General features: G+C 40.7%; 1 protein-coding gene across 4 annotated transcripts in view; it reads left to right on the top strand.

Moving 5' to 3' along the window:
• OFD1 (OFD1 centriole and centriolar satellite protein) overlaps positions 1-25,713 on the top strand; it is a 112,925-nt gene extending 87,212 nt beyond the window's left edge. For all 4 annotated transcript variants that reach the window (XM_063953522.1, XM_063953523.1, XM_063953520.1 and 1 more), the window contains exons 18-23: positions 1,735-1,835; positions 7,536-7,655; positions 15,927-16,066; positions 16,752-16,889; positions 17,520-17,575; positions 24,405-25,713. In XM_063953522.1, coding sequence (XP_063809592.1) covers positions 1,735-1,835; positions 7,536-7,655; positions 15,927-16,066; positions 16,752-16,889; positions 17,520-17,575; positions 24,405-24,450 — 601 coding nt within the window. In that variant the 3' untranslated portion in view covers positions 24,451-25,713. The remainder of the gene's footprint in view (positions 1-1,734; positions 1,836-7,535; positions 7,656-15,926; positions 16,067-16,751; positions 16,890-17,519; positions 17,576-24,404) is intronic.
• The last annotated feature ends 727 nt before the right edge of the window (positions 25,714-26,440 follow it).

The following is a 26,440-nucleotide window of genomic DNA, read 5'->3' on the forward strand; positions in this document are numbered from 1 at the left end:
TTTGAACCTCTCCAAGAGGTGGAGTTGAAGTTTCTCACTTTGACAGTGGTCATGCTGTTGGCCTTGGCCTCAGGCAGACGTGTGTCTGAATTAGGTGCTCTATCTCACAAGAGGCCTTATTTGATTTTTCACGAAGATAGAGCTGAACTGCGGACGCATCAGCATTTTCTTCCAACGGTTGTGTCTTCTTTCCATATCAACCAACCTGTGGTGGTGCCAGTGGCTTCTGACACCTCAGCCGTTTCAAAGTCCTTGGATGTCGTCAGGGCCCTGAGGACTTATGTGACAAGAACGGCTCGGTTAAGGAAAACAGAGGCCTTGTTTGTCCTTTATGACCCCAACAAGATTGGGTGTCCTGCTTCTAAGCAGACTATTGTTTGCTGGATCAGAGGTACGATTCAGCATGCTCATTCCAAGGCAGGATTACCGATACCGACTTCGGTAAAGGCCCACTCTACGAGGAAAGTGGGTTCGTCCTGGGCGGCTGCCCAGGGGTGTTTCGGCGTTGCAGATTTGCCGAGCAGCTACTTGGTCAGGTGCAAACACGTTTGCTAAGTTTTACAAGTTTGCCACCTTGGCGGCTGATGACCTTCAATTTGGTCAGTCAGTGTTGCAGGAACATTAGCACTTTCCCGCCCGTACTGGGAGCTTTGGTACATCCCCATGGTACTAAAATGGACCCCAGCATCCTCTAGGATGTAAGATAAAATAGGATTTTGATAACCTACTGGTAAATCCTTTTTGTTTTACACGGTTCTCATGTGTTATGTTTTCTTACAGCTGTTGGCTGTTACATTGTGCATGCTCGATGGCATGGGTTATGTTATGGCCATGTTAGGCAGCATGTCTGTAGAGTGTGGGCTGGTGTGAATCTCGCCCTAGTTAATGTAAATTCTTCTCTTGAAGTTGTCCGTCTCCTCGGGCACAGTTCCTATACTGAGGTCTGGAGGAGGGGCATAGAGGGAGGAGCCAGTTCACACTAGTTAAAAAGTCTTAAAGTGCCGAAGGCTCCTGCGGAACCGTCTATACCCCATGGAACTAAAATGGACCCCATCATCCTCTACGGACTACGAGAAAAGGATTTACCAGTAGGTTATCAAAATCCTATTTTTAGCTGTGCAAGTGTGCGAACGCATGTGTAGTAGAGCTGTACAAACAGATTTTGTGCAGTCTCTGCGCAGCCCAGGACTTACTCAGCCGCTGCGATCACATCACCCTGTTCGGGACCGGAATTGATGTCAGGAACCCTCCCTGCAAACGCTTGGACACGCCTGCGTTTTTCCAGACGCTCCCTGAAAACGGTCAGTTGACAGCCACAAACGCCTTCTCCCTGTCAATCTCCTTGCGATCGCCCGTGCAAACGGATCTGTCGCACAAACCCATCGCTGAGCGGCGATCTGCTTTGTACTCTTGCAACGAACCTGCGCATTGCGGTGCATATGCATGCGCAGTTTGTGCCTGATTGCCCGCTGTGCGAAAACGCACAGCAACAAACAGGTCTGAATTACCCCCTGAGTACTTAGGATTAGTGCTATGGCACGGCAAAGTTCATGGCTATTTGGTGTGATATGAGAATGGATGTATGTGGACACATCTGTAACACACAAACATTCCAGACACATTGACCCACCAGCACGTTTTTCGCACAACAGTGAATGAAGTGTAGCCTGTGGTTTTGCCGTTACTTATTTAAGGAACCATTTTTTACCTCCGGGTTTCATTTCTTCTTTCTAGTGCTCACCAGCCAGAAGCTGCAAATTTTGATACATCCAACCATTCAAAGCTTGAAAAGCTACATCCGGAGGGCCTGAATCACTCTGACTCCTCACTGCAAGGTGAGACTTCACAACTGTGTTACATGTAAACTAACAGAAAGGAACCAGAACTATGAAGGAATTTGTAAGCAGCTACTGTACATAAGCTGAAGTGTAGAGTATCTGATAGCAGCCTTTCCTCCATCCCTGCAAGTGCCATGAGTTACAACCTGGAAGCACAAAATGTGCCGTCTCTAGGGGATGGCATCTCCATATTCCTAATACTCGCTATGTTTCCAGTGGAATACAGTTATATCACAGGAAATTAAAAGTCAAATATCGAAGGAAGTCCCTCTGTATATTTTTTATATTTTCAATAACTAGGCTGAGCCGTGGTCTTCATTTTTTAGTCCTGACGTCAACCTGGCAGCTGTAGTTTGGTAATATGCTCTATAGTATACATAGTTTTTGTATAGTTTTCTTCAAACTTTGTATGCAGTATACAGGAGCGGATTGGCCACAGGGTTAACAGGGAAACGTCACGGTGGGCCGATGTGTGCGTGGGGCCTGTTTTAGTTTATTGACATGTGAGGGGTGGTTCTACTGCCATGTTTACACAGTATACCTCTGGTGCTGCCCATGTGAGGCCTCTTCTACAAATTTTTCCAGGGCCACTTTCAGTTCCCAACCTGCCCTATATATGGGGCACCCCCGCTGCTTAGTTGTGTTTCCCTTTCCTGATGTCATAGAGTGTAACACCACTGTAAGGATATATGCTGCCTACAAGGTTTGAAGTTACTCTGAAGAAATTTTTTAAATTCAGATAAGTTTAGACACCGGCAAAGGGTTTTCTTTTTAACTATTATTGCACATTTTAGAATATTGTTGTAATTACATTAAACTCTGCCATTGGGATCATATCTCCTAGTGTATAGTGCTTAATACTTACGGCACACCAGGTGCAAGTGTCATCAAGTCACAATAATGGTTTCTTGCGTTTCTGTGTTAGGAAACCGTTGTATCCACATATCCTCAAACAGCAAAACATAGAAAATCTGCTCTCTAATGTATAAAGTGGCTCAGATTAAAATGGATAATACAGTCAGGTCCATAAATATTGGGACATCGACACAATTCTCATATTTTGGGCTCTATACACCACCGCAATGGATTTGAAATGAAACAAACAAGATGTGCTTTAACTGCAGACTTTCCGCTTTAATTTGAGGGTATTTACATCCAAATGTAAATGTAATTCCTACACCGAATGGTGTAGGAATTACAACGGTTTCTATACATGCCTCACACTTTTTAAGGGACCAAAAGTAATGGGACAATCAACTCAAAAGCTATTTCATGGACAGGAGTGGGCTATTCCCTCGTTATTTCATCATCAATTAAGCAGGTGAAAGGTCTGGAGTAGATTCCAGGTGTGACATTTGCATTTGGAATCTGTTGCTGTCGACTCAATATTAGATCCAAAGAGCTGCCACTATCGGTGAAGCAAGCCATCATTAGGCTGAAAAATCAAAACAAACCCATCAGAGATATAGCAAAAACATTAGGTGTGGCCAAATTAACTGTTTGGAACATTCTTAAAAAGAAAGAACGCACCGGAGTGCTCAGCAACACCAAAAGACCCGGAAGACCACGGGAAAACAACTGTGGTGGATGACAGAAGAATTATTTCCCTGGTGAAGAAAAACCCCTTCACAACAGTTGCCCAGATCAAGAACAATCTCCAGGAGGTAGGTGTATATGTGTCAAAGTCAACAATCAAGAGAAGACTTCACAAAAGTGAATATCGAGGGTTCACCACAAGATGTAAACCATTGGTGAGCCACAAAAACAGGAAGTCCAGATTAGAATTTGCCAAACAACATCTAAAAAGCCTTTACAGTTCTGGAACAACATCCTATGGACAGATGAGACAAAGATCAACTTGTACCAGAGTAATGGGAAGAGAAGAGTATGGAGAAGGAAAGGAACTGCTCATGATCCAAAACATACCACCTCATCAGTGAAGCATGGTAGTGGTAGTGGCATGTATGGCTGCCAATGGAACTGGTTCCCTTGTATTTATTGATAATGTGATGAATTCGGAAGTGTTTCGGGCAATATTATCTGCTCTTATTCAGTCAAATGCTTCAGAACTCATTGTACAGCGCTTCACAGTGCAGATGGACAATGACCCGAAGCATACTGCTAACGCAACAAAAGAGTTTTTTTTAAGGCAAATAAGTGGAATGTTATACAATGACCAAGTCAATCACCTGAACTGAATCCGATTAAGCATGCATTTCACTTGATGAAGACAAAACTGAAGGGAAAATGCCCCAAGAACAAGCAGGAACTGGAGACATTTGCAGTAGAGGCATGGCAGAGCATCACCAGGGATGAAACCCAGCGTCTGGTGATGTCTATGCGTTCCAGACTTCAGGCTGTAATTGACTGCAAAGGATTTGAAACAAAGTATTACAAAGTGAAAGTTTGATTTAGGATTGTTTAGTTTGTCCCATTACTTTTGGTCCCTTAAAAAGTGGGAGGCACATATAGAAACTGTTGTAATTCCTACACTGTTCACCTAACTTGGATGTAAATACCCTCAAATTAAAGTGGAAAGTCTGCAGTTAAAGCACATCTTGTTTGTTTCATTTTAAATCCATTGTGGTGGTGTATAGAGCCCAAAATATGAGAATTGTCGATGTCCCAATATTTATGGACCTGACTGTATGTAAATAAAAATGGGCACTATGCATACACACTGCACAAGGAATAAAACCCAGACACGATCACCTTAAAGACTGCATGTGACGGCAGAACGCTACTCCGCCGGGCTGGCTGCCGGTGACACAGTGCATACCAATCCTATCATAAGTCAATTGCGATGGAAATACTGAATAAGGGAAGACCCTCTGCAGCCTGGCTGTAAAGGCAGTCGGGACAACGCCATTTTCCCTGTCGCAGCAGCCACATGTGACATCACGCAGCCGCCCCAAAATGGCCAGGTTCCATCTCCATTTCCGACACCACTCCTCCGCAACACCACGTTGACGCCCCCGACCGCTCCGCAAACACCTCTGCCTGTCAATCAGCAGAGGCATTCTCATTTCTGAGATGCGATCACAGCTCCCTGCCAGCACACGCGCAGTGTGGTCCCTGCGCTTGTGCACTGGGCCGATATTCGGGAGTATGCGTTCGCATCTCAGATGCCTTTCATATTGAATAAGGCCCTTAGTACGCATTAAGTAAAGTAAAAACAGCCTGCTATGAATAAAAAGTAAAACATGGAATGTTGGACTGCTGTAAAAGAGGGACAGCACCGCGATCATAGGAGTAGCAGATATTTAAAGTGCCACTTATCAAAGAGTGAACTTGTGTTTCTTGTGTGTTGTTGAAATAAGAGTAAATTCATATATTTTTATATTTATAAAACTGCCACTAAAATATAAAATTTATCAAACTATTTAAATAAGGGTTTTTTTGTGCAGGTTTTAGATATTAAGATATTTTGTTATTATTAAATAACTTATATTTCACGTCTGTTTTTTTCTTTGGATAGTAAAATGACGAGCACAGGACAGCAAATTCTTCACCTCTGCAGTCACTTTATTCTAAATGCCTGATTTAATAAATACCCCCAATTTAATCTGCAAAGCAAGTGCTGACTTCTTGAGCTAGCACCAAGCTTTCCAGACCAGCCATTTCTATGTGAATTTGTCTTTTGCTCTGCAGTTGGCTGGAGAAATCCCGGATGTAAAGTCAGTCTCCGTTAGATAACGTTCTATATGGCAAACATCACTTTCTGGCTTTCCTCCTCACTTCAAAATAGTTTGGGCTGAAACATGATAAAATCCATGTTGTGCTAATCCAAACTTGTACAGATTTGATGAAGATGTATCAGACCTCTGTGGCTCTGGAAGGTCTGTGTTGTGTTACTATGGATAAATACACGCTGTACTACCCTTTTAGGTCCAACAGAGGTCCCCTCTTGTCAGTGTTACGTGATGATATCCAGGACCTGCTGGAATATTTCAGCACAATCACTAATGTTTTATGTCAATGACCACAAGCTCTCTATTTAGCACAGGAGAATGTTTTCATAATCTAATGTCCCAAAAGAGACCGTAAACAATAATAAGACCATCACATAACCCACAACTTCATCCGCATCATGTGTGTAATAAACTGTTCTTTGTTTCAGCTGCATTAGTGTTGCCAGTACAGTACCTTAGTGAACAGTGCATTATATAGTAGTATTGCATAAGCTGTTGTGAATTACTTGGTTACTGCCAGATAATGAAGACATTTAAAAAAACGTTATGGTATGTGCAGTGGTAGAAACACCTATTTGTTGTGCAATGGATTGGATTTAAAGTCAGCGTATTTCTCTGTAATCCCACACTTCACAACACAGAAATCAGATTTCTGAATACCACGAGCACTATTTACATTAAATGCTTGTAAATCCGGCACGCTGCAAAATCTGTCTCTTTTCACAACTGTGTAATAGCTTTTTTGGTATTTTTGGATGCATGTAAAGTTTAATCCTGATTATTTTTCAGCTGATAAAGCACATATACAATTATTGTTTTAAGTATTAGTAGCGTATATGTAACCAAAATTTGGAACAGGTTTGGCCTGGTTGAATGATTTTGTTGAACTATAAAACAAGGAGATTTATAGGACCAGTGGTCAAAGAAAGACCTGATTCGATTTGTATTGAAACTGGTCTCCCACCCTGGTAATACATGTATTCCGTCTTTTAAGAGCTATTTAGGAACAGTCTGTCCCAATATTTAGCCTTCTCCAGAAATCAGAAGGAGGCAGCGGTGAGTAGTAAGACCATGCTCCTGCAGGACCATAGTAGAAAAGCAGCTGGTAAGAAAATGGATTAATTCTGTTCACTTCAGTCTGTCCTACCTTGCGCCTGCGCTGTACATCAATATTCGGTTTGTGAGGCAGTCATCATTCAACATTCAGATTCTGATGACCAAATGTGTGTAAAGAAAAAAAAAAAAGGATCTTACTTTGTATTCCAATGTGACTTATTGATAAATTAGTGTATCCCCCTTTGTTATAAGCTTCATTTTACTATTACCCTAATAAATTCTTCATTAATAGTGTGATTTAATTTGACCTTTTAGCTATTGGTTGGAGGGGGGGGGGGTTTCGGATGAAACTTTTTCTATTTTAGGCCCAAAAAATACTCGGGATAAGTTTCTGGACCTATGACCTTTTGCGAACAAATGGGTCTCTAAGGGCTGGTTATCAGGGATTTTCTGAGGCACGCAAACCATAAGATGACTGCCGGTATCAGGGCTAATTAGCTGCCGTAAATTACCGCAGCTAATCTGATACCGCCTAAGTGGCAGTATCCTCTGTGTCAGAGATATAGACTGCATCACATTATTTAGCATCATTTTGCTGATGTAGTAGAAGTGGCTAGACGAGCAGTTATGTAGGTTACTAGATATTTCTACATGTCCTAATTTATTTCTATATTTAAAATATTTTAAGAGCAGGAACACAAAATGTACAACTTCCAGGGAATGTTCTTTTTTTTCTACTATACATTTCAGTACTCCCTGTGCATGCAGTGACAGCAGTGTTAATTAAGTGGTAAAGAAAGAAAACTCTCCAGTTTTTTGCCATGATAGAATTGGGCCTCAATGCAGCATAGTGTGTGAACGCAGTCATTCCCAGACACTTCTGCCAGGCCCTGGACTACAAGATAATGGGATCATTGTTAAACTGTCCCCCCTCCTCCTTTTCCCTCAGACCAGGAGGACATACCAGAGCAGCTTGAAAGTGATTGGTCTCATCCATCTGAGGACTTTGTTCATGACATCCGTGTCCCTGCAGATGTACCAGTGACAACTAATTCACTGCCTGTCTCGTGTAAGTTAAGTGATCTTCATACTCCCACAATCAATATTCAGTGTGGCATTTTATATTACACAAATAGTCCTTGTTTTGTTCTGAACGCATCTATGTGTACTGATATCTGTGCCATATAGGGAGCATAATTGTATAAACACCACAAGAACATATATATATATATATATATATATATATGTATGTATGTGTGTGTAATATGAACACACAGTGTAAAGCTAGGTGCTTATAGATCGTTTAACGCTCTATTATCAGCTGCTCTCTAAAAAGGGGAATACTCTACCCTAATTTTAAACCAAAACAAACAATTAAGACAGCACTGTTAAGAGTCTTTTCCTTAATAATCTTAATCAGAATAACAATATTCAATTCATAACACACCGGCCGGCATGAACATATGTAAATATCTAAAAAGTAATAATAAATGAATAGACAATGTTAAAAAGGTGGAAAAGTCTGTATATATGATTAATAGGACAATTTCATAAAAGACAAGTGTCCTTAATCAAATAGTAGGAACACCAAGCATGTTTATCAGCAATTTGTGTTATGATCCGCTATACACAAATTTGAGATTAATTTAGGTATAAGAGCAATGTGTACATGTAATATATATGGTCCTGAAGTCCCTTTCCTCTCATACCTACTTTAATTCATCAATGAGGTTTAAACAGAGCAGCTTTTTATGAGAACTACTGAAGAGTTTGATATATAAGTGCTGTGCGCCTATTGAGATTTCTCCACATCCATGCAAAGCTGGGCATACTTCTAGATTGTGGAGGGAGTTGGCGAGCACCTTGATAAGCACTACAGTGCAAAATGAAGGTACATCCAGTGTGCTTTGTAAGTTAGGTCAAGAAGCTGTACTACTTTTATTAGATAGACCTGTGCAAATGTTTTAGGCGTGTGTGAAAAATTGCTGCATTGTAACAATTCAATTTTCAAACTGAGGTGCCCACTTGCATCATCCTAAAACAGTGTATTTGCGTCACTGTGCCTATTTAGATGCACCAGGGAAACTTGCCCCAGCCCTAAGGAAGGTGCATATTCTCTGTCTGAGTATGGTTTCCTGACATGCCCGCGTTTGCTTAGTTACACCCTTATTAACTCCCAGGTACTACCACTGAAATCCATAGACCCTTTGTCCAAATATATACTGCGACAGACAAACAGGATGCATGTGCAGACTTAAAACATCAGCTGTTTGCGTATGCCACCGACAGTGTTTGGCGTGTTCATCCGGAAGTTACAATTGTAATATTCAGCTGTTTGAAGATATAAAAAGATTACATACCTATTGCTTAACATTGATGAATGACCAAAAAATGTCACCCAGGCACCAGTCACTTGAATGTAGTTAGTGGGCGCAGCTTGGACTGTGTGGGGTATATTCAATTGAAGTCGGATCCATTCCGACATGCATTTGTCGGAATGGATCTGACAAGGGCTATTCAGTGGCCATCTCAATTCGACTTTAAAAAAAAGTTGAATTGAGATGAGGGAGCCGAGAGGAGGAGGCGGTGTATTGATTTTTGGAATCTTATTTATGATTATTAATATTTATTATATCATATATGGTATTTAATATATGGATATATTTAAATTAATATGCGTTATCATATATATCTGCAAATATATTATGTCAGGCTTACAAATTAATTGGCTGATAAATATATGCAGTCCTTATATATATATATGACTTATGAAATTATGAAGTTAAGATTCCTTAAAGAGAGTTCAAGCTTGAATATTACCGCTCTTTTTATATGATTCTTTATTTACAGGCAGATCAAATCGTACAGAATAAGATATACACAGTAGTGATATATATACTAATTATAATTATATTAAGCTATGCTATGTTTCCTTCGTTACATAACATAAAACAACATGACATAAGTTTCACAAACAGTTTCAATTATTATCATATTTATACTTGCAAGTTAAAGATTGCCATCCCAAGAATCATTCCTTCTGCATGTTCTCCATGACTTCTCCTCCTGACTGACTTCCTTCCTTCTCCTTCTTCTTCTCCCTCTTCCTTCTTACTCCTAACTACAAGTCTGGTCCTTTTATCTCATATTTTACCAATTCAAACTATCATATTCTCATAGTTTCCAATGGAATAGGTAATTATAGGTTTGTCAGATTCCAAGGTGTAATAAAACAAACATTGAACTGGGCTGTCGTGTCCTGTTCACGGAGGCATGGTGTCATAAAAGTGTGGTGTCCACACTGCCTTAAGCAAGTATAGTATTGTAAAATCTGGAATGTCTTTTCATCCAAAGTTCTGTTGTATTGACAAGTTTTCCTGGGGTCGGTTACACAATGTTTTATCAATGGATGTGATCTCTTTTCATAGTAGTTAATTTATACTCCCTAGCTTTTAACCTTCACTGGACAATAGACAAACCAGTAGATTCTGATCTACTGTAAGCACACCTGTGAATTCCAATGACCAACAGAGCTCTGTCACATACCTATTATCATTTATGGCCTAATACCTTTTCTCTACAATGACTCTTGATCTTACTGTAACCTCTCTGGCCTTATTTATGACTAGAGCAGAATAAACCTGTTCCCTACACTATTTTTTACCATCTTGCTGTAAAACACAAATATACAGTATATCTATATAAACACATACACAAACCTAATTTCTTAAATCAGCTAAACATTACCTCATACATTCAAACTTATTTCATATCTATTCCTTACTATATATATCCAGTATACTGTCCACTATGGTAACATCGCCTATTTATAATGAATTATATTTTGATTCAGACAATATCCATTGCCCTAATATTATACTAAGTGCAGACAATTACCTATAAGGCAACAGTCGCCCCCTTGTGGCCATGAGAAATTCTTTTGATTGGCCACACATTAAACTAGCGTAATTGCTTCCAAATACATTTCAAAATATTCCTTCAAACATAACTTTCGTTGTAACCATAATATATACCATAAGTGTAATAATAATAACCATTATGATTTTAAAAATCTCTAAAAATTCTTAGCTTACCTAACCTTATTCTACTTTTTAACTAAAGCAGACAAAACTGAGGTTTTTATTCAGTATTCATGAGGAAAACTAATTTCTACAGACATTTGGAATACCATAGCCCAATTGTAGACCTTTTTTCTGTATCTGGATCAGTACGTTTGGACATTTTTGCTGTTCTTGTATGTAGCAATTTACTGGGATAAGACTGTCATCTGCGTGGTTTGCTTGCAATTGGAGATGCCTTGCGTTTGCATTATGGCCTTGCGTTTGCAACATTTGCACCATTACTAGAAGTAGAATTCTTCGTAGCAGCTGCTCCTTTGCTTGCCATTTCGCTGTTTGAGGCAGAGGGCTGTGTACGTCGAGTGCTGTGTCTTGAACATTCAGTACTTGTGACGACCCTCAGTAATAGTAATAGTCTTTATACAGTCTTTAGCAGTTCTGTTTCCTTTGCGTTTATCCAATGCCGCAGTTGTGACCAGTGTCCATATTGCTTTTGCACAAACAGGTTGTGATTTTGAATAGAACAGGCATATATGAAACAGTCTTTTTTTTTTTTTCTTTCTTTCTTTCTTTCCTTGCTTGTTAATAGTAGGTCTTAATTGTCTTCGGGCAATAGTACCACAAATGGCTGTGAGTAGTACACCTACTCTGTTCTGTATTTCCTCACTGAATAAATTACCATGCAGTCTTAAATCTCCTTATTCTACCTTGTACCTATTTATACATCTCAATCTTACATAAACTTATACCAGTTTAACCCATATAAAGGCGTTTTCTATCCTACCTATATTTTGACTAATAATTATTTAAAATGCTTTTGATGTGTATATAGTAACATCCTATCAATACAATAAATGAATATAATTTTGCTTCAAACAGATATTAAATATCATTTAGGAATGGCTTTAAATATATCTAATTCCATCCAATATTATTTTATATGCAGCCATGTGCATATACAGTGACCCTGTTATGCTACAAATAATTATCTTAGACTTGTGACAGTCTTTATTAAGAGAATTATTCATCCCACTTAATAATCTCGGCCCAATTTGTTATAACGCGGTATACCATCCTGTATTAGATATTTAATTACTTTTGAAGCTTTTACGAAGGAAGCATAGGTAGTATCTACTGTGTAATATTAAAAAAACATAAAATATTTACAAGGTATATAATACAATTACATAATATATATATATATATCAGACAAATGTTTACATATATGTGATTAAGGTATATGAAGGGATGAGACAGTTCTGTATAATCACAGTGATGAGATGTGCTGTACACTGTTTTGGGAGTGTACATGTAGTTTGAAAGACAAGTAATGATTACTTGTGATGAAAAGGTTAATGAAAACATTCCCCTTTCTTGTGAAACTAGAAAACTCCTTGAGGATTTGTCCATATATCAGTCTTTAGGGATGCTATGTAGATTTTGCTGGATAGCAGCGATGAAAGGGTTAATGAAGACCTTTTCCCTTGTAAATTGGAGTCTTTTTGGAGTCTTGCACCATTCTGTATACAGGTTGCCAGGATTACTATGAATCAAACAAAAATACATACAATGACTATCACAGATATTTATACAGTGATTTAACATAGCTTGCTATGCATTCTGTCCTATCTGCTGCATGTTATCAGGTACAGAATTTACAAATGTGTCTTTTAACGATTGAATAACAAACAAACAATTGTTTCTGGCCTGTGCCAATCTTTCCTGTCACATTGTGTGTCAATGACAGCACAATTGTCGCTGCAGATATGATGCAGGTTTAATTTGGAAACTGTGGCTGTTTGAACATCAAAGCAAACAATGGCTTCATTGGATCTAACAAGTAAAGGAATGATACTACCGTATTCACTTGTGACCATACTCCCTTGTGATGCAGCCTGGTCCCAGACTGTCTTTAACCATAGCGTTTGCTGCTTGGTGTGGCTCCTTAGTTTGGAAGAATCTTGGAGCTTCTGAAAAAACCTACTTTTGTGGGGAGAGAAACTTGTTAAACTTTGCCAAATATGTATTGCAGGTCCCAGGGCTTTCTGTCTTTCCACACCTGTAATAAAATGGTTATGGCACCAGGGCATAAAAACATTTTCATCCTGGTGATCCTTTTTGTCATTGTTAATTGGTGTGTGGTTTGCAGAATGACACTCTGCATGTGGTCTCTCTGAGAGCATGCAAACATTTGCACCATCACTAGAAGTCTCTGAGTGCTCTGTGGGGGTTACATAAGTTTGGGAACTTTGTTTGTAAACATGCATTCCTGAATTAATTTCATGGATTTTCCCTTTAAACATGTTTCCAGGTGAATACATTTCAAGGTTTGCAACTCTGGTTGCCATGGGAGTTTTCACCATGGGGAACTTCCCCACCCCTGTGTGCACTGTACTGCTGCTATCAGTGTTTAAATCTGCTGACAATTCACCTTTGCCTAAGGGCATAACAAATTCTTCATTTACATTGGGAACTCTGAGAGTGTATTCAGCAGAATACTCATAATCTGAGTTACAATGATCTTCCCCCTTACTAGACACAGTATAGGGGACATCTCCTATTGCTGCTACCTCCTTTACATTAATGTGCTGTCTGATGATAGACACATCCGGCACATTGCTACTTTCTTCCTTTACCACAGAGGCTGTTCTGCTGGTGGTCTGTGTGACCATAGCAGACTCCATGCGCTGCACATTGATGCAGTCCTGCAACATGTAACTTTCCTTAATTTTAGGATCTTGACTGATTAAGTCATTTCTGACTCCTGTAGACTCTGTGTACAGAGTTTCACATACCTCAACACTATTCCTGTTTGGTGTTTCTATCTCAGCTTGCTTGCTGGATGTTATCTCTTCATCAGAGATCTTGACAATTTGATTACAAACTGTCAGGCTTTTCGCTTCTGCCCCAAACTTTTTCTGTTTATTTTTCTGTTTAAGGGACTTAAATAACGAATGCATTTTTGCATTAATGGTCAGGCACGCCTTACGAAGACGTGAACCTGATTCTTCTTTACATTTCTGTTTGGCTTCTAGAGCCGCAGTTCTGCGCATTTTTCTAAATGCTACAGAAAACTTTTGCATTTTTAACATTTCAATGCTAAATTTATATATTCTTTGTTTTTAGTACTGAAGGTATCCTCTCCTTAAGATTGACCGGTGTCTTAAGGTTAAACTCTAATACCTGGTACATTTATACATTTATTTGGAAATACTCTTTTCCACTGTGCACATTTTCTATTCTAGGCCTTTAAATTCTTTATTCTCATTTGTAACCTATTCCACTGTGATCTTGTATTTTGCCAGCAGGCTTATAGCCTTTGGTGCTGCTTCCTAATAGATATTATAAATCAGATAATCAGATTCAGTAATAACAAGTCCAATTCGTGGTCGCCAATATTGATTTTTGGAATCTTATTTATGATTATTAATATTTATTATATCATATATGGTATTTAATATATGGATATATTTAAATTAATATGCGTTATCATATATATCTGCAAATATATTATGTCAGGCTTACAAATTAATTGGCTGATAAATATATGCAGTCCTTATATATATATATGACTTATGAAATTATGAAGTTAAGATTCCTTAAAGAGAGTTCAAGCTTGAATATTACCGCTCTTTTTATATGATTCTTTATTTACAGGCAGATCAAATCGTACAGAATAAGATATACACAGTAGTGATATATATACTAATTATAATTATATTAAGCTATGCTATGTTTCCTTCGTTACATAACATAAAACAACATGACATAAGTTTCACAAACAGTTTCAATTATTATCATATTTATACTTGCAAGTTAAAGATTGCCATCCCAAGAATCATTCCTTCTGCATGTTCTCCATGACTTCTCCTCCTGACTGACTTCCTTCCTTCTCCTTCTTCTTCTCCCTCTTCCTTCTTACTCCTAACTACAAGTCTGGTCCTTTTATCTCATATTTTACCAATTCAAACTATCATATTCTCATAGTTTCCAATGGAATAGGTAATTATAGGTTTGTCAGATTCCAAGGTGTAATAAAACAAACATTGAACTGGGCTGTCGTGTCCTGTTCACGGAGGCATGGTGTCATAAAAGTGTGGTGTCCACACTGCCTTAAGCAAGTATAGTATTGTAAAATCTGGAATGTCTTTTCATCCAAAGTTCTGTTGTATTGACAAGTTTTCCTGGGGTCGGTTACACAATGTTTTATCAATGGATGTGATCTCTTTTCATAGTAGTTAATTTATACTCCCTAGCTTTTAACCTTCACTGGACAATAGACAAACCAGTAGATTCTGATCTACTGTAAGCACACCTGTGAATTCCAATGACCAACAGAGCTCTGTCACATACCTATTATCATTTATGGCCTAATACCTTTTCTCTACAATGACTCTTGATCTTACTGTAACCTCTCTGGCCTTATTTATGACTAGAGCAGAATAAACCTGTTCCCTACACTATTTTTTACCATCTTGCTGTAAAACACAAATATACAGTATATCTATATAAACACATACACAAACCTAATTTCTTAAATCAGCTAAACATTACCTCATACATTCAAACTTATTTCATATCTATTCCTTACTATATATATCCAGTATACTGTCCACTATGGTAACATCGCCTATTTATAATGAATTATATTTTGATTCAGACAATATCCATTGCCCTAATATTATACTAAGTGCAGACAATTACCTATAAGGCAACAGGTGGAGAGTAGCACTACAGCGTTGTAGGAGGATGTGGCACCGCCGCTAGACCTCACGGCAACGTCCACCCGGCTCCAGCAAGCGAAAACTTGCTTGCTGGAGCCGGGTGGATGCTGCCGTGAGCGGCGGCTGTGACACATCCTCCTGCATATGCTGTGATGTAGCGCTGCTCTTCCCCGCAGCTCTGACCCCCCCCCCCCCCTCCCCCTGTCGCCTCCTCTCAGCTCCCTCTTCTCAATCCGACTTTTTAAAAAGATTTGGCCCCGTTTCCGACAGAAGCATGCAGATCGGCAGCTATTCCACTGATCCACATGCTTTCCGACAAGTCAAATTCCCTGACTTGTCGGATAAAAAGAAGGGGATTCAATAGGTCGGAACCCCTTCCGACCTGAAAAATTTGAAAACTGCCGTCTTTCCAACAAGACGGCAGTTTCGATGTCAATTGAATATACCCCTATGTATCCCATCTAGATAGCCAGAACTGCCAGTGTGGTGATCCCATGACTAGTAGTGCTGTAATAGCCTGTTGGTTTCCATTTTCAGTCAGTGATGAGGATAAAGCGGACAGCCCGAGCCATGACAAAAATGTAGACCGAAGTAAGCAAATTGACCCCCAAGAGTCTACAAAAGACCCAAATAAAGAACACTCTGAAATCATTCTGAATGCAGATTACCAGCAGGAGGTAATGGCTTTTATTTTATTTATTTCTATATCCGAGGCCATACAGTTGTAGCCTTATAATGGAATCTAAAACTAGTGTCTTTTCCTTCTGTGTCTGCAAGACATGACCTGTAAATCAAAAGACCTGCAGAAAATCTAATGTACAGTGAGCCCATAGAAAGTTACTATGTTGTGTACAACTATAACGTTGATTAAAATGTGTAATATTATAGTATAGCTATTGTTAGCAATTAGTACTCCATATAAACAATTGTTTGTTGTACAAAGATAGAAAAATTCCAATTACAACAAGACTCATCACAGTCACACTTGTTTCTGGCACAATTAGTAGGGAAAAGAATTGAAACTCATTATGAATAGGATGAAATATTTCCCTTTTCTCATACAGTTACAGTGATTTCTGCAGTTATTATTCTATGCAGTATTTTCTGCTAATCAAGGACATCATTTCATAAAGGTCTTCAGAAAAGCAAAGTAGCTGCTGATATTAGGAAGTATTCTCTTCATAACTTCTCTAATTAGCAGTTCCTAATCTACTACAGTACACATAAACAGTGATTGTATAAATTAGATCTTTCAATGGTTAAGTCACCAGATATTACAGTCGATATCTTACCAAAACATTTTCACAAATAATTTTGGTTAAAATATCTCCTGTAACTTGGTGACTTATCTGTGATTCTTAGGTTTTGGCAGCAGAGGCTAAAACATCTGCTGAAGAACAAGCGGAAAATCTGCAGGGTAGCAATCTGGATGAAGTGAATCCCTTGGACAAGTACATGCACTTGCTTCTGCAGAAAGGAACAGAGGAGCAGTCTGACAAGGTAATCGGCCAGCGCCTAGTCCGATTGTTCTTTAATATTGCCCATGCCCAATGTGCACTCCTGTGGAACTGAGATCTGTAAAAAGAGATTGTTGATCCTGGTCATACATGACTTTTGGAGCAGGGGACACTTTGTTGCCAATCTCCAAATAAAGTGGATCACTGTCCATAGCTCAAAATAAATGAGACCTACACCTAAGATGTAATTTACAGAGCAATATAATGTTGGCAGTTTAATAATGGTATGGTTGTCTAGCACCACAATGAGGAACAGACCATTTTATGGCAGAAGATGTCAGCAGTTTTAATATAACTATACAGGATATACTTTGTTAGCCCACAGATAAAAGTTGAAAAATTAGATAAATGACAATCAAAGGGACCATTCCCACCAATGCTTTCTAAAATTGGAATACTACATTTAAAATGTGAGAAACTAGCATTCCCTTATGTCCTGATCCTTTTCAGTGGCTTCTTCTGCTTAGCCACTCACTTATATCTATCCCTAAAGTATCTTCCAGGTATCTATTACAGCTGGTGCATGCAATATGAACTGAACTGCATGTAACAGGGTCCTGTATAGTCGCCCAATCCATCATCTTTGAATATTATCCATTTTTTATATTTCCAGGTAACCAAGGAATCCATGGAAGATGTGTCCATTGAAGAAAAACTATTTAATGAAAGGTAAAACTATTGATCAGTTAATAAAATGAGATCAGCACAGTGGTTCCCAAACTTCTCTGAATCACGGCACCCTAGAGTATCGAAAAAAATTCACGGCACTCCTAGGACAAAAGTTTCCTATTGTGTAATTCAGAAAAACATATTAAATTAAATAAATTGTGTTTATATGTCATCCTTAGGGTCAGTTATGTGGTGAGGGACAGGATTCACTTCTGTTTGTCAACATATTTTATGATGGGAAGCCACAAGCACTGGTTTTGCCTGTTACATTGACCATACATAATTTTAGTTGGTCCTGGACCACCAAACCAGTGCATCCCTGCAAGTGTCCCAAGACACCCCAGGGTTCCACGCCACCTAGTTTGGGAACCACTGCATTAGCCTCTTTTAATGCATTGGCATCCAAATGGTGAACAAAGAACTCCTCCTCCATGCTTTTAGTTCACTTTGTGTGTTCACCTAAATATGTATTTACAGCCCTTACTACTATGCCTATCCATTGGCACTAGATATTAGTGACATCATCTGCTCTGCCATTGGCTGGAGATCACCATTTATATTAAGCCCATATTGCCGGGACCTCTGTCATTCACCTCCTGCAACTTATATGTCTATGGGCAGAAGTAAAGACGCAGCGGCAGCTCTAAACGAGAGCAAGCTGCTGATTGGAGGAGAGACTGCTGCTGCCCAATTTTGCTATATTTCTCTAACGTCCTAGTGGATGCTGGGGACTCCGTCAGGACCATGGGGAATAGCGGGCTCCGCAGGAGACAGGGCACATCTAAAAAGCTTTTTAGGTCACATGGTGTGTACTGGCTCCTCCCCCTATGACCCTCCTCCAAGCCTCAGTTAGGTTTTTGTGCCCGTCCGAGAAGGGTGCAAACTGGATGGCTCTCTTAAGGAGCTGTTTAGTAAAGTTTTTTTTTAGGTTTCTAATCAGTGATTCCTGCTGGCGACAGGATCACTGCAACGAGGGACTTAGGGGAGAGACTTGCAACTCACCTGCGTGCAGGAGGATTGAAGTTTTAGGCTACTGGACACTGAGCTCCAGAGGGAGTCGGAACACAGGTCAGCCTGGGGTTCGTCCCGGAGCCGCGCCGCCGATCCCCCTTACAGACGCTGAAGAAAGACGGCGGAACGGAGGTCCGGAAACAGGCGGCAGAAGACTTCACAGTCTTCAGAGAGGTAGCGCACAGCACTGCAGCTGTGCGCCATTGTTGCTACACGGCTCACTGACACGGTCACGGAGGGTGCAGGGCGCTGCTGGGGGCGCCCTGGGCAGCAATATAAATACCTATTTGGCAAATAAATACATCACATATAGCCATTAAGGCTATATGTATGTATTTAACCCAGGCCAGTTTTCCTAATAACCGGGAGAAAAGCCCGCCGTGAAAGGGGCGGAGCTTATTCTCCTCAGCACTCAGCGCCATTTTCCTGACCAGCTCCGCTGGTGAGGAAGGCTCCCACTCTCCCCTGCACTACAGAAACAGGGTTAAAGAGAAGGGGGGCATAAATTGGCGATATAATTATATATTAAGAGCCCATATATAGAAACAACACCTTCTAGGGTTGTTATATACATTATGGCGCTTTTGGTGTGTGCTGGCAAACTCTCCCTCTGTCTCCCCAAAGGGCTAGTGGGTCCTGTCCTCTATCAGAGCATTCCCTGTATGTGTGTGCTGTAGGTCGGTACGTGTGTGTCGACATGTATGAGGAAAATGTTGGTGAGGAGACGGAGAAAATTGCCTGTAATGGTGATGTCACTCTCTAGGGAGTCGACACCAGAATGGATGGCTTACTTATGGAATTACGTGATAATGTCAACACGCTGCAAGCCGGTTGACGACATGAGACAGCCGGCGGACAAATTAGTATCGGTCCAGGCGTCTCAGACACCGTCAGGGGCTTGTAAAAACGCCCATTTACCTCAGTCGGTCGACAGACACTGACACGGACACTGACCCCAGTGTCGACGGTGAAGAAACAAACGTATTTTTCCTTTAGGGCCACAAGTTACATGTTAAGGGCAATGAAGGAGGTGTTACGTATTTCTGATACCACAAGTACCACAAATAAGGGTATTTTGTAGGGTGGGAATAAACTACTTGTAGTTTTGCCTGAATCAGATAAATTAAATGAAGTGTGTGATGATACGTGGGGTTCCTCCGACAGAAAGTTATGGGCGGTATACCCTTTTTCCCGCCAGTAGTAAGGGCGAGTTGGAAAACACACCTTAGGGTGGACAAGGCGCTCACACGCATATAAAAAACATGGCGTTACCGTTTCCAGATACGGCCGCCCTCAAGGAGCCAGCTGATAGGAAGCTGAAAAATATCATAACAGTATATACACACATACTGGTGTTATACTACGACCAGCAATCGCCTCAGCCTGGATGTGCAGCGCTGAGGGGGCTTGGTCGGATTTCCTGACTGAAAATTTTGATACCCTTGACAGGGACAGGATTTTATTGTCTATAGAGCATTTTAGGGATGCATTTCTATATATGTGTGATGCGCAGAGGCATATTTGCATTCTGGCATCAAAGAGTAAATGTGATGTACATATCTGCCAGACGAAGACACGACAGTGGTCAGGTGAGGCAGATTCCAGACGGCATATGGAAGTATTGCCGTATAAAGGGGCGGTCCATTGGACCTGGTGGCCATGGCAACAGCTGAAAAATCCACTTTTTGTTACCCCGAATCACATATTGGCAGAAAAGGACACAGTCTTTTCAGTCTCAGTCTTTTCGTCCCCATACGGGCAGGCGGGCGAAGGCCAGTCATATCTGCCCAGGGGGAGAGGAAAGGGAAGAAGACTGCAGCAAGCAGCTCATTCCCAGGAACAGAAGCTCCTCACGGCTTCTGCCAAGTCCGCAGCATAACGCTGGGGCCGTACAAGCGGACTCAGGTGCGGTAGGGGGTCATCTCAAGAGTTTCAGCAACACTCGCAAGGGAACTCCGGGATCCTACATGTAATATCCCAGGTGTACATTGGAAATTCGAGACGTCTCCCCCTCACACAATTCACAGGCTGTATTCCCAGCAGGTGATAATCAAAGTACCCTTCTTACAACAAGGAAGGGGGTAGTATTCCACACTATATTGTGGTACTGAAGCCAACCGGCTCGGTGAGATCTGAAATATTTGAACACTTACATACAAGCGTTCAAATCAAGATGGAGTCACTCGGAGCAGTGATAGCGAACCAGGAAGAAGGGGACGATATGATGTCACTGGATATCAGGGACGTTTACCTACAGGTCCAAATTTGCCCTTCTCACCAAGGGTACTTCAGGTTCCTGGTACAGAACTGTCACTATCAGTTCAGACGCTGCCGTTTGGATGGTCCACGGCGCCCCGGGTCTTTACCAAGGTAATGGCCGGAATGATGATTTTTCTTAAAAGAAACATGGACGCTTTCCTGATAAGGGCAAGGTCCAGAGAACAGTTGGAGGTCGGAGTAGCACTATCTTAAGTAGTTCTACGACAGCACGAGTGGATTCTAAATATTCCAAAATCGCAGCTTTTTCCGACGACACGTCTACTGTTCCTAGGGAAGATTCTGGACACAGTCCAGAAAAACGTGTTTCTCCCAGTGGAGAAAACCAGGGAGTTATCCGAGCTAATCGGGATCCTCCGAAAACCAGGAAAAGTGTCAGTGCATCATTGCACAAGAGTCCTGGTAAAAATGGTGGCTTATTACGAAGCAATTCCATTCGGCAGATTTCCCGCAAGAACTCTTCAGTGGGATCTGCTGGACAAATGGTCCGGATCGCATCCTCAGATGCATCAGCGGATAACCCTATATCCAAGGAAAAGGGTGTCTCTCCTGTGGTGATTACAGAGTGCTCATCTTCTAGAGGGCCGCAGATTCGGCATTCAGGATTGGATGCCGGTGACCACGGAGGCCAGCCTGAGAGGCTGGGGAACAGTCACACAGGGAAAAAATTTCCAGGGAAGTGTGATTAAGTCTGGAGAATTCTCTCCGCATAAATAAGCTTAGAGCAAATTTATAATGCTCTAAACTTAGCTAGACCTCTGCTTCAAGGTCAGCCGGTATTGATCCAGTGGGATAACATCACGGCAGTCGCCCACGTAAACAGAAGGGCGGCACAAGAAGCAGGAGGGCAGTGAAAACTGCAAGGATTTTTCGCTAGGCGGAAAATCATGTGATAGCACTGTCAGCAGTGTTCTTTCCGGGAGTGGACGACTGGGAAGCAGACTTCCTCAGCAGGCATGACCTCCACCCGGGAGAGTGGAAACTTCATAGGGAAGTTTTTCAACATGATTGTGGACCGTTGGCAAAGACCAAAGGTGGACATGATGGCGTCCCGCCCGAACAAAAACGGGACAGGTATTCCGCCAGGTCATGAGACCTTCAGGCGATAGCTGTGGATGTTCTGGTAACACCGTGGGTGTACCAGTCTGTGTATGTGTTCCCTCCTCTGTTTCTCATAACCAGGGTATTGAGAATTATAAGACATAGAGGAGTATGAACTATACTAGTGGCTCCGGATTGGCCAAGAGGGACTTGGTACCCGGAACTTCAAGAAATGCTCACAGAGGACTAAGGGCCTGGGGAGCTAAGAAGGGACTTGATTCAGCAAGTACCATGTCTATTCCAAGACTTACCGCGGCTGCGTTTGACGGCATGGCGGTTGAATGCCGGATCCTGAGGGGAAAAGGCATTCCATAAGAGGTCATACCTACCCTGGTCAAAGCCAGGAAGGAGGTGACCGCACAACGTCATCACCACATGTGGTGAAAATATGTTGCGTGGGTGAGGCCAGGAAGGCTCCACGACGGAAATTCAACTAGGTCGATTTCTACACTTCCTGAAAACAGGAGTGTTTTGGACCTCAAATTGGGGTTCATTAACATTTAAATTTCGGCCCTGTAGATTTTCTTCCAGAAAGAATTGACTTCAGTTCCTGAAGTCCAGATTGTAAAGGATGTATTGCATATACAGCTTTTTTGTGCCCCTAGGGGCACCGTGAGATCTCAACATAGTGTTGGGATTTCTTAAAATCATATTGGTTTGAACCGCTCAAATCTGTGGATTTGAAATATCTCACATGGAAAGTGACCATGCTGTTGACAAATATCTCACATGGGAAGTGACCATGTTGTTAGCCCTGGCCTCGGCCAGGCGATTGTCAGAATGGGCGGCTTTGTCTTACAAAAGCCCATATTAAAATTTTCCATTTGAACAGGACAGAACTGGGACTCGTCTCCAGTTTCTTCATGAAGGGGTGTCAGCGTTTTCACCTGAAACAACCTATTGTGGTGCCTGCGGCTACTAGGGACTTGGAGGACTCCAAGTTACTAGACGTGGTCAGGGCCCTAAAAATATATATATATATATATAGTTAGGACGGCTGGAGTCAGAAAGTCTGACTTGCTGTTTATACTGTATACACCCAACAAGCTGGGTGCTCATGCTTCTAAGCAGTCTATTGCACGCTGGATTTGTAGTACAATTCAGCTTGCACATTCTGTGGCAGGCCTGCCACAGACGAAATATGTAGATGCCCATTCCACAAGGAAGGTGGGCTCATCCTGGGCGGCTGCCCGAGGAGTCTCGGCATTACAACTTTGCCGAGCAGCTACGTGGTCAGGGGAGAACACGTTTGAAAAATTTTACAAATTTTGATACTCTGGCTACGGAGGACCTGGAGTTCTCTCATTCGGTGCTGCAGAGTCATCCGCACTCTCCCGCCCGTTTGGGAGCTTTGGTATAATCCCCATGGTCCTGACGGAGTCCCCAGCATCCACTAGGACGTTAGAGAAAATAAGAATTTACTTACCGATAATTCTATTTCTCGTAGTCCGTAGTGGATGCTGGGCGCCCATCCCAAGTGCGGATTGTCTGCAATGCTTGTACATAGTTATTGTTACAAAAATCGGGTTATTACTATTGTTGTGAGCCATCTTTTCGGAGGCTACTTCGTTTTGTTATCATACTGTTAACTGGGTTCAGATCACAAGTTGTACGGTGTGATTGGTGTGGCTGGTATGAGTCTTACCCGGGATTCAAGATCCTTCCTTATTGTGTACGCTCGTCCGGGCACAGTACCTAACTGAGGCTTGGAGGAGGGTCATAGGGGGAGGAGCCAGTACACACCATGTGACCTAAAAAGCTTTTTAGATGTGCCCTGTCTCCTGCGGAGCCCGCTATTCCCCATGGTCCTGACGGAGTCCCCAGCATCCACTACGGACTACGAGAAATAGAATTATCGGTAAGTAAATTCTTATTTTCAAACTACTCCTCAAAGATCTGATTTCATATTATTCTTTTTCAAAAATGTAATCAAAAGCTTCTTTCTAAATTCTCCTAAAGTAGTACATATATTTTTAGAAATTAACATTTATGTCTTCCTTAAAATACGTGTACCCTTTTCCCCATTATGTTAATATTAGAAATTCATTTCTGCATAATTTCTAGTATTCCTCAAAACCATACACCTCCCCACCACCATCAAAAGAATGTTTTACTAGCCTTGAAAGGGAGAATATTCAAGGAGCAGGAAAAGATTTGAGTGGGAAAGTCACAGTTGTAGGGCAGCTGGCTGGTTTGTGGTTTGGCTACCTCTAGAGCAGTATTTGATATGACGGATGCTCGGCTATAGAGAACATAACATATATACAAACATACATGTAATAAAAAAACAGAGAGGGGGTTTGCAAATTCACTGTCCGTATTGCTCACTTCTGCTCTCTACATGATGTTTTGTTATGGCTGTCGTAATTGCAAAACTAAGAACAACATAAAAAGAAACAAGACCACTCTGACTTCTAACATCTTTTCTCTATCTCCTCAGTATCACAGCTCATTCTCCCGGAGAAGCAGATGAGGACTTCTGGTAAACAGTCGTTTCCTCTTTCTAAGATAAATCCAAGTCCTTTGAATTTTTGTGTGACCAGCACAGCATGTTTTTATTTGATGTGGAAATTTTGTCAAAGGCCAAGTCTAACGGCTGAAATTGTTGCATATATTTTTCTCTGTGTCTTTTAACCCCACTGTCTACAAATTACTCCTTAGAAAGGAAGTGGGAATAAATAGATTCCTATCCTGTTTTAAGTAGAACCATTTGTTCTTGATGAATTTTAATGTATAGAAAGATTTCAGGAATGTTTTGAATATTTATTTTCCCGAATCTTTTTTAAAGTGACAAAAAAATGATCAACTCTATATAAAATGTAATTGTATTTCTTCTAGCATATTATCACTATCACAAATACAATTATTTCTTAGTTGTAAGTGTTTAACCAAAAGCAAGAAACACCAGTTGCCGTTACCTGCTTTGGCAGTGTGTATTCTGTTGCCATTTTTGTTTTAACACACTTAGCAAAATGTGTCACGTAGTGGAATCATTAAGAGTAAAATTAAGCTCCGTTTACACTGTTTGAACAAAAGATTTAGATATTCATGGTAACAATGTGCAAATTCTTCACATTAGAGCATACCTTAGACGCATCTATACGTGTTGTAGCAGTGGTAAATATGAGTACACAGTTGCAGCTATGTAATGTTGACCACCTGAGATCAGGGAATGGATAGGTAGAAAGGGGCAGTTGACAGACTGAGGGTGGTTCTCACTGCTAGGGCTTTTTATTGCCCATGTACAAAGAATGTTTTGCCAGTTTCTAGACGGTCACATTCCTCCATCAATGTTGGTCATGTTTCTGTCTTGTACAACGCATTATAAACAATCCTTATATACACACAGATGTCCTGGGTGGTCAATTTAATGTCCCTCCCCGGATGTCTGTGGGTAAACAATATTTCAGGCGCACCAATAAAAGAGTTTTAATAAATATTGCCCCAATTCTATCAAGAAAAGGGACCGATAACTTTATACCGATTGCCTCTTATTAAAAACAAGCTGCTCCCACTTATAGCTAGAAGTATACTATACGTTAATCACAGATATATTATAGAGAGAACGCTACACACCTAGAGTGTCTATAAACTTTATATAAGTTTATAGACACTGCAGGTGTGTAGCGCTCTCTCTATAATATATCCTTGTACAACGCATACCTCTTTTTTGTTTCTTCATAACACCTGACCCTGCAAAGAAAATCTTCCAAAAATTATCTCTCTATTAAAATTGTGAGAATTGTAAATGAGCATGTTTTTTCTTTCTCGCAAACCATGTATTTCTTTTAATCTATCCATTTTACTTTCCAAAATAGCAAAACCAGGCTATGTACACATTTCAGAATAAAACCATGTTTTTCACACATTAAGCATATAAAGGTTTATAAAACATTTACATGGCAGGGACTACAGGATTAAAGAACCCTGCCTGAATAGCCATAGTGGCATTGACATACCAGACAACAATTATATGTATAGCCCCCCCCCCACACCCCTTACTCCTCTCTTTCTGTAGTGTGATGGATAGCACAGATGATCAAAAGACAACTAATAGGTACTAGGCACCACTGTTTGAAATAAATGTACTGTGTGTATATATATATATATATATATATATATATATATATATATATATATATATATATAAATATTAGGAAATGTATGTGTAAACAGTATCACACCGTAGCTGACCTTCAAGGTGAATCTGAGCTGGCTGCTAGAGTGTGGCAGGCAGCATCCTTAAACAACCACATCGGACCATTATGCATTGATAATAGCACAGTGTCCTTATAATGTCATGTGTGATCTCAAAACAGTCTGATCACTGTCACGAATGCCTGGTCTCGTGTTTTGGCAGTTGACCATTGTCTATCATCTTCTCACTGTACTAATAGAGCCCTATGTCATCTAACCAGCAGGGAATAATGCCACGTGTGGGCAAATCTGAAATAGATCCTGTTACTCATTGCTTGC

Source organism: Pseudophryne corroboree, chromosome 2, assembly GCF_028390025.1.
Source record: "Pseudophryne corroboree isolate aPseCor3 chromosome 2, aPseCor3.hap2, whole genome shotgun sequence".
NCBI classification, from domain to species: Eukaryota; Metazoa; Chordata; class Amphibia; order Anura; family Myobatrachidae; genus Pseudophryne; species Pseudophryne corroboree.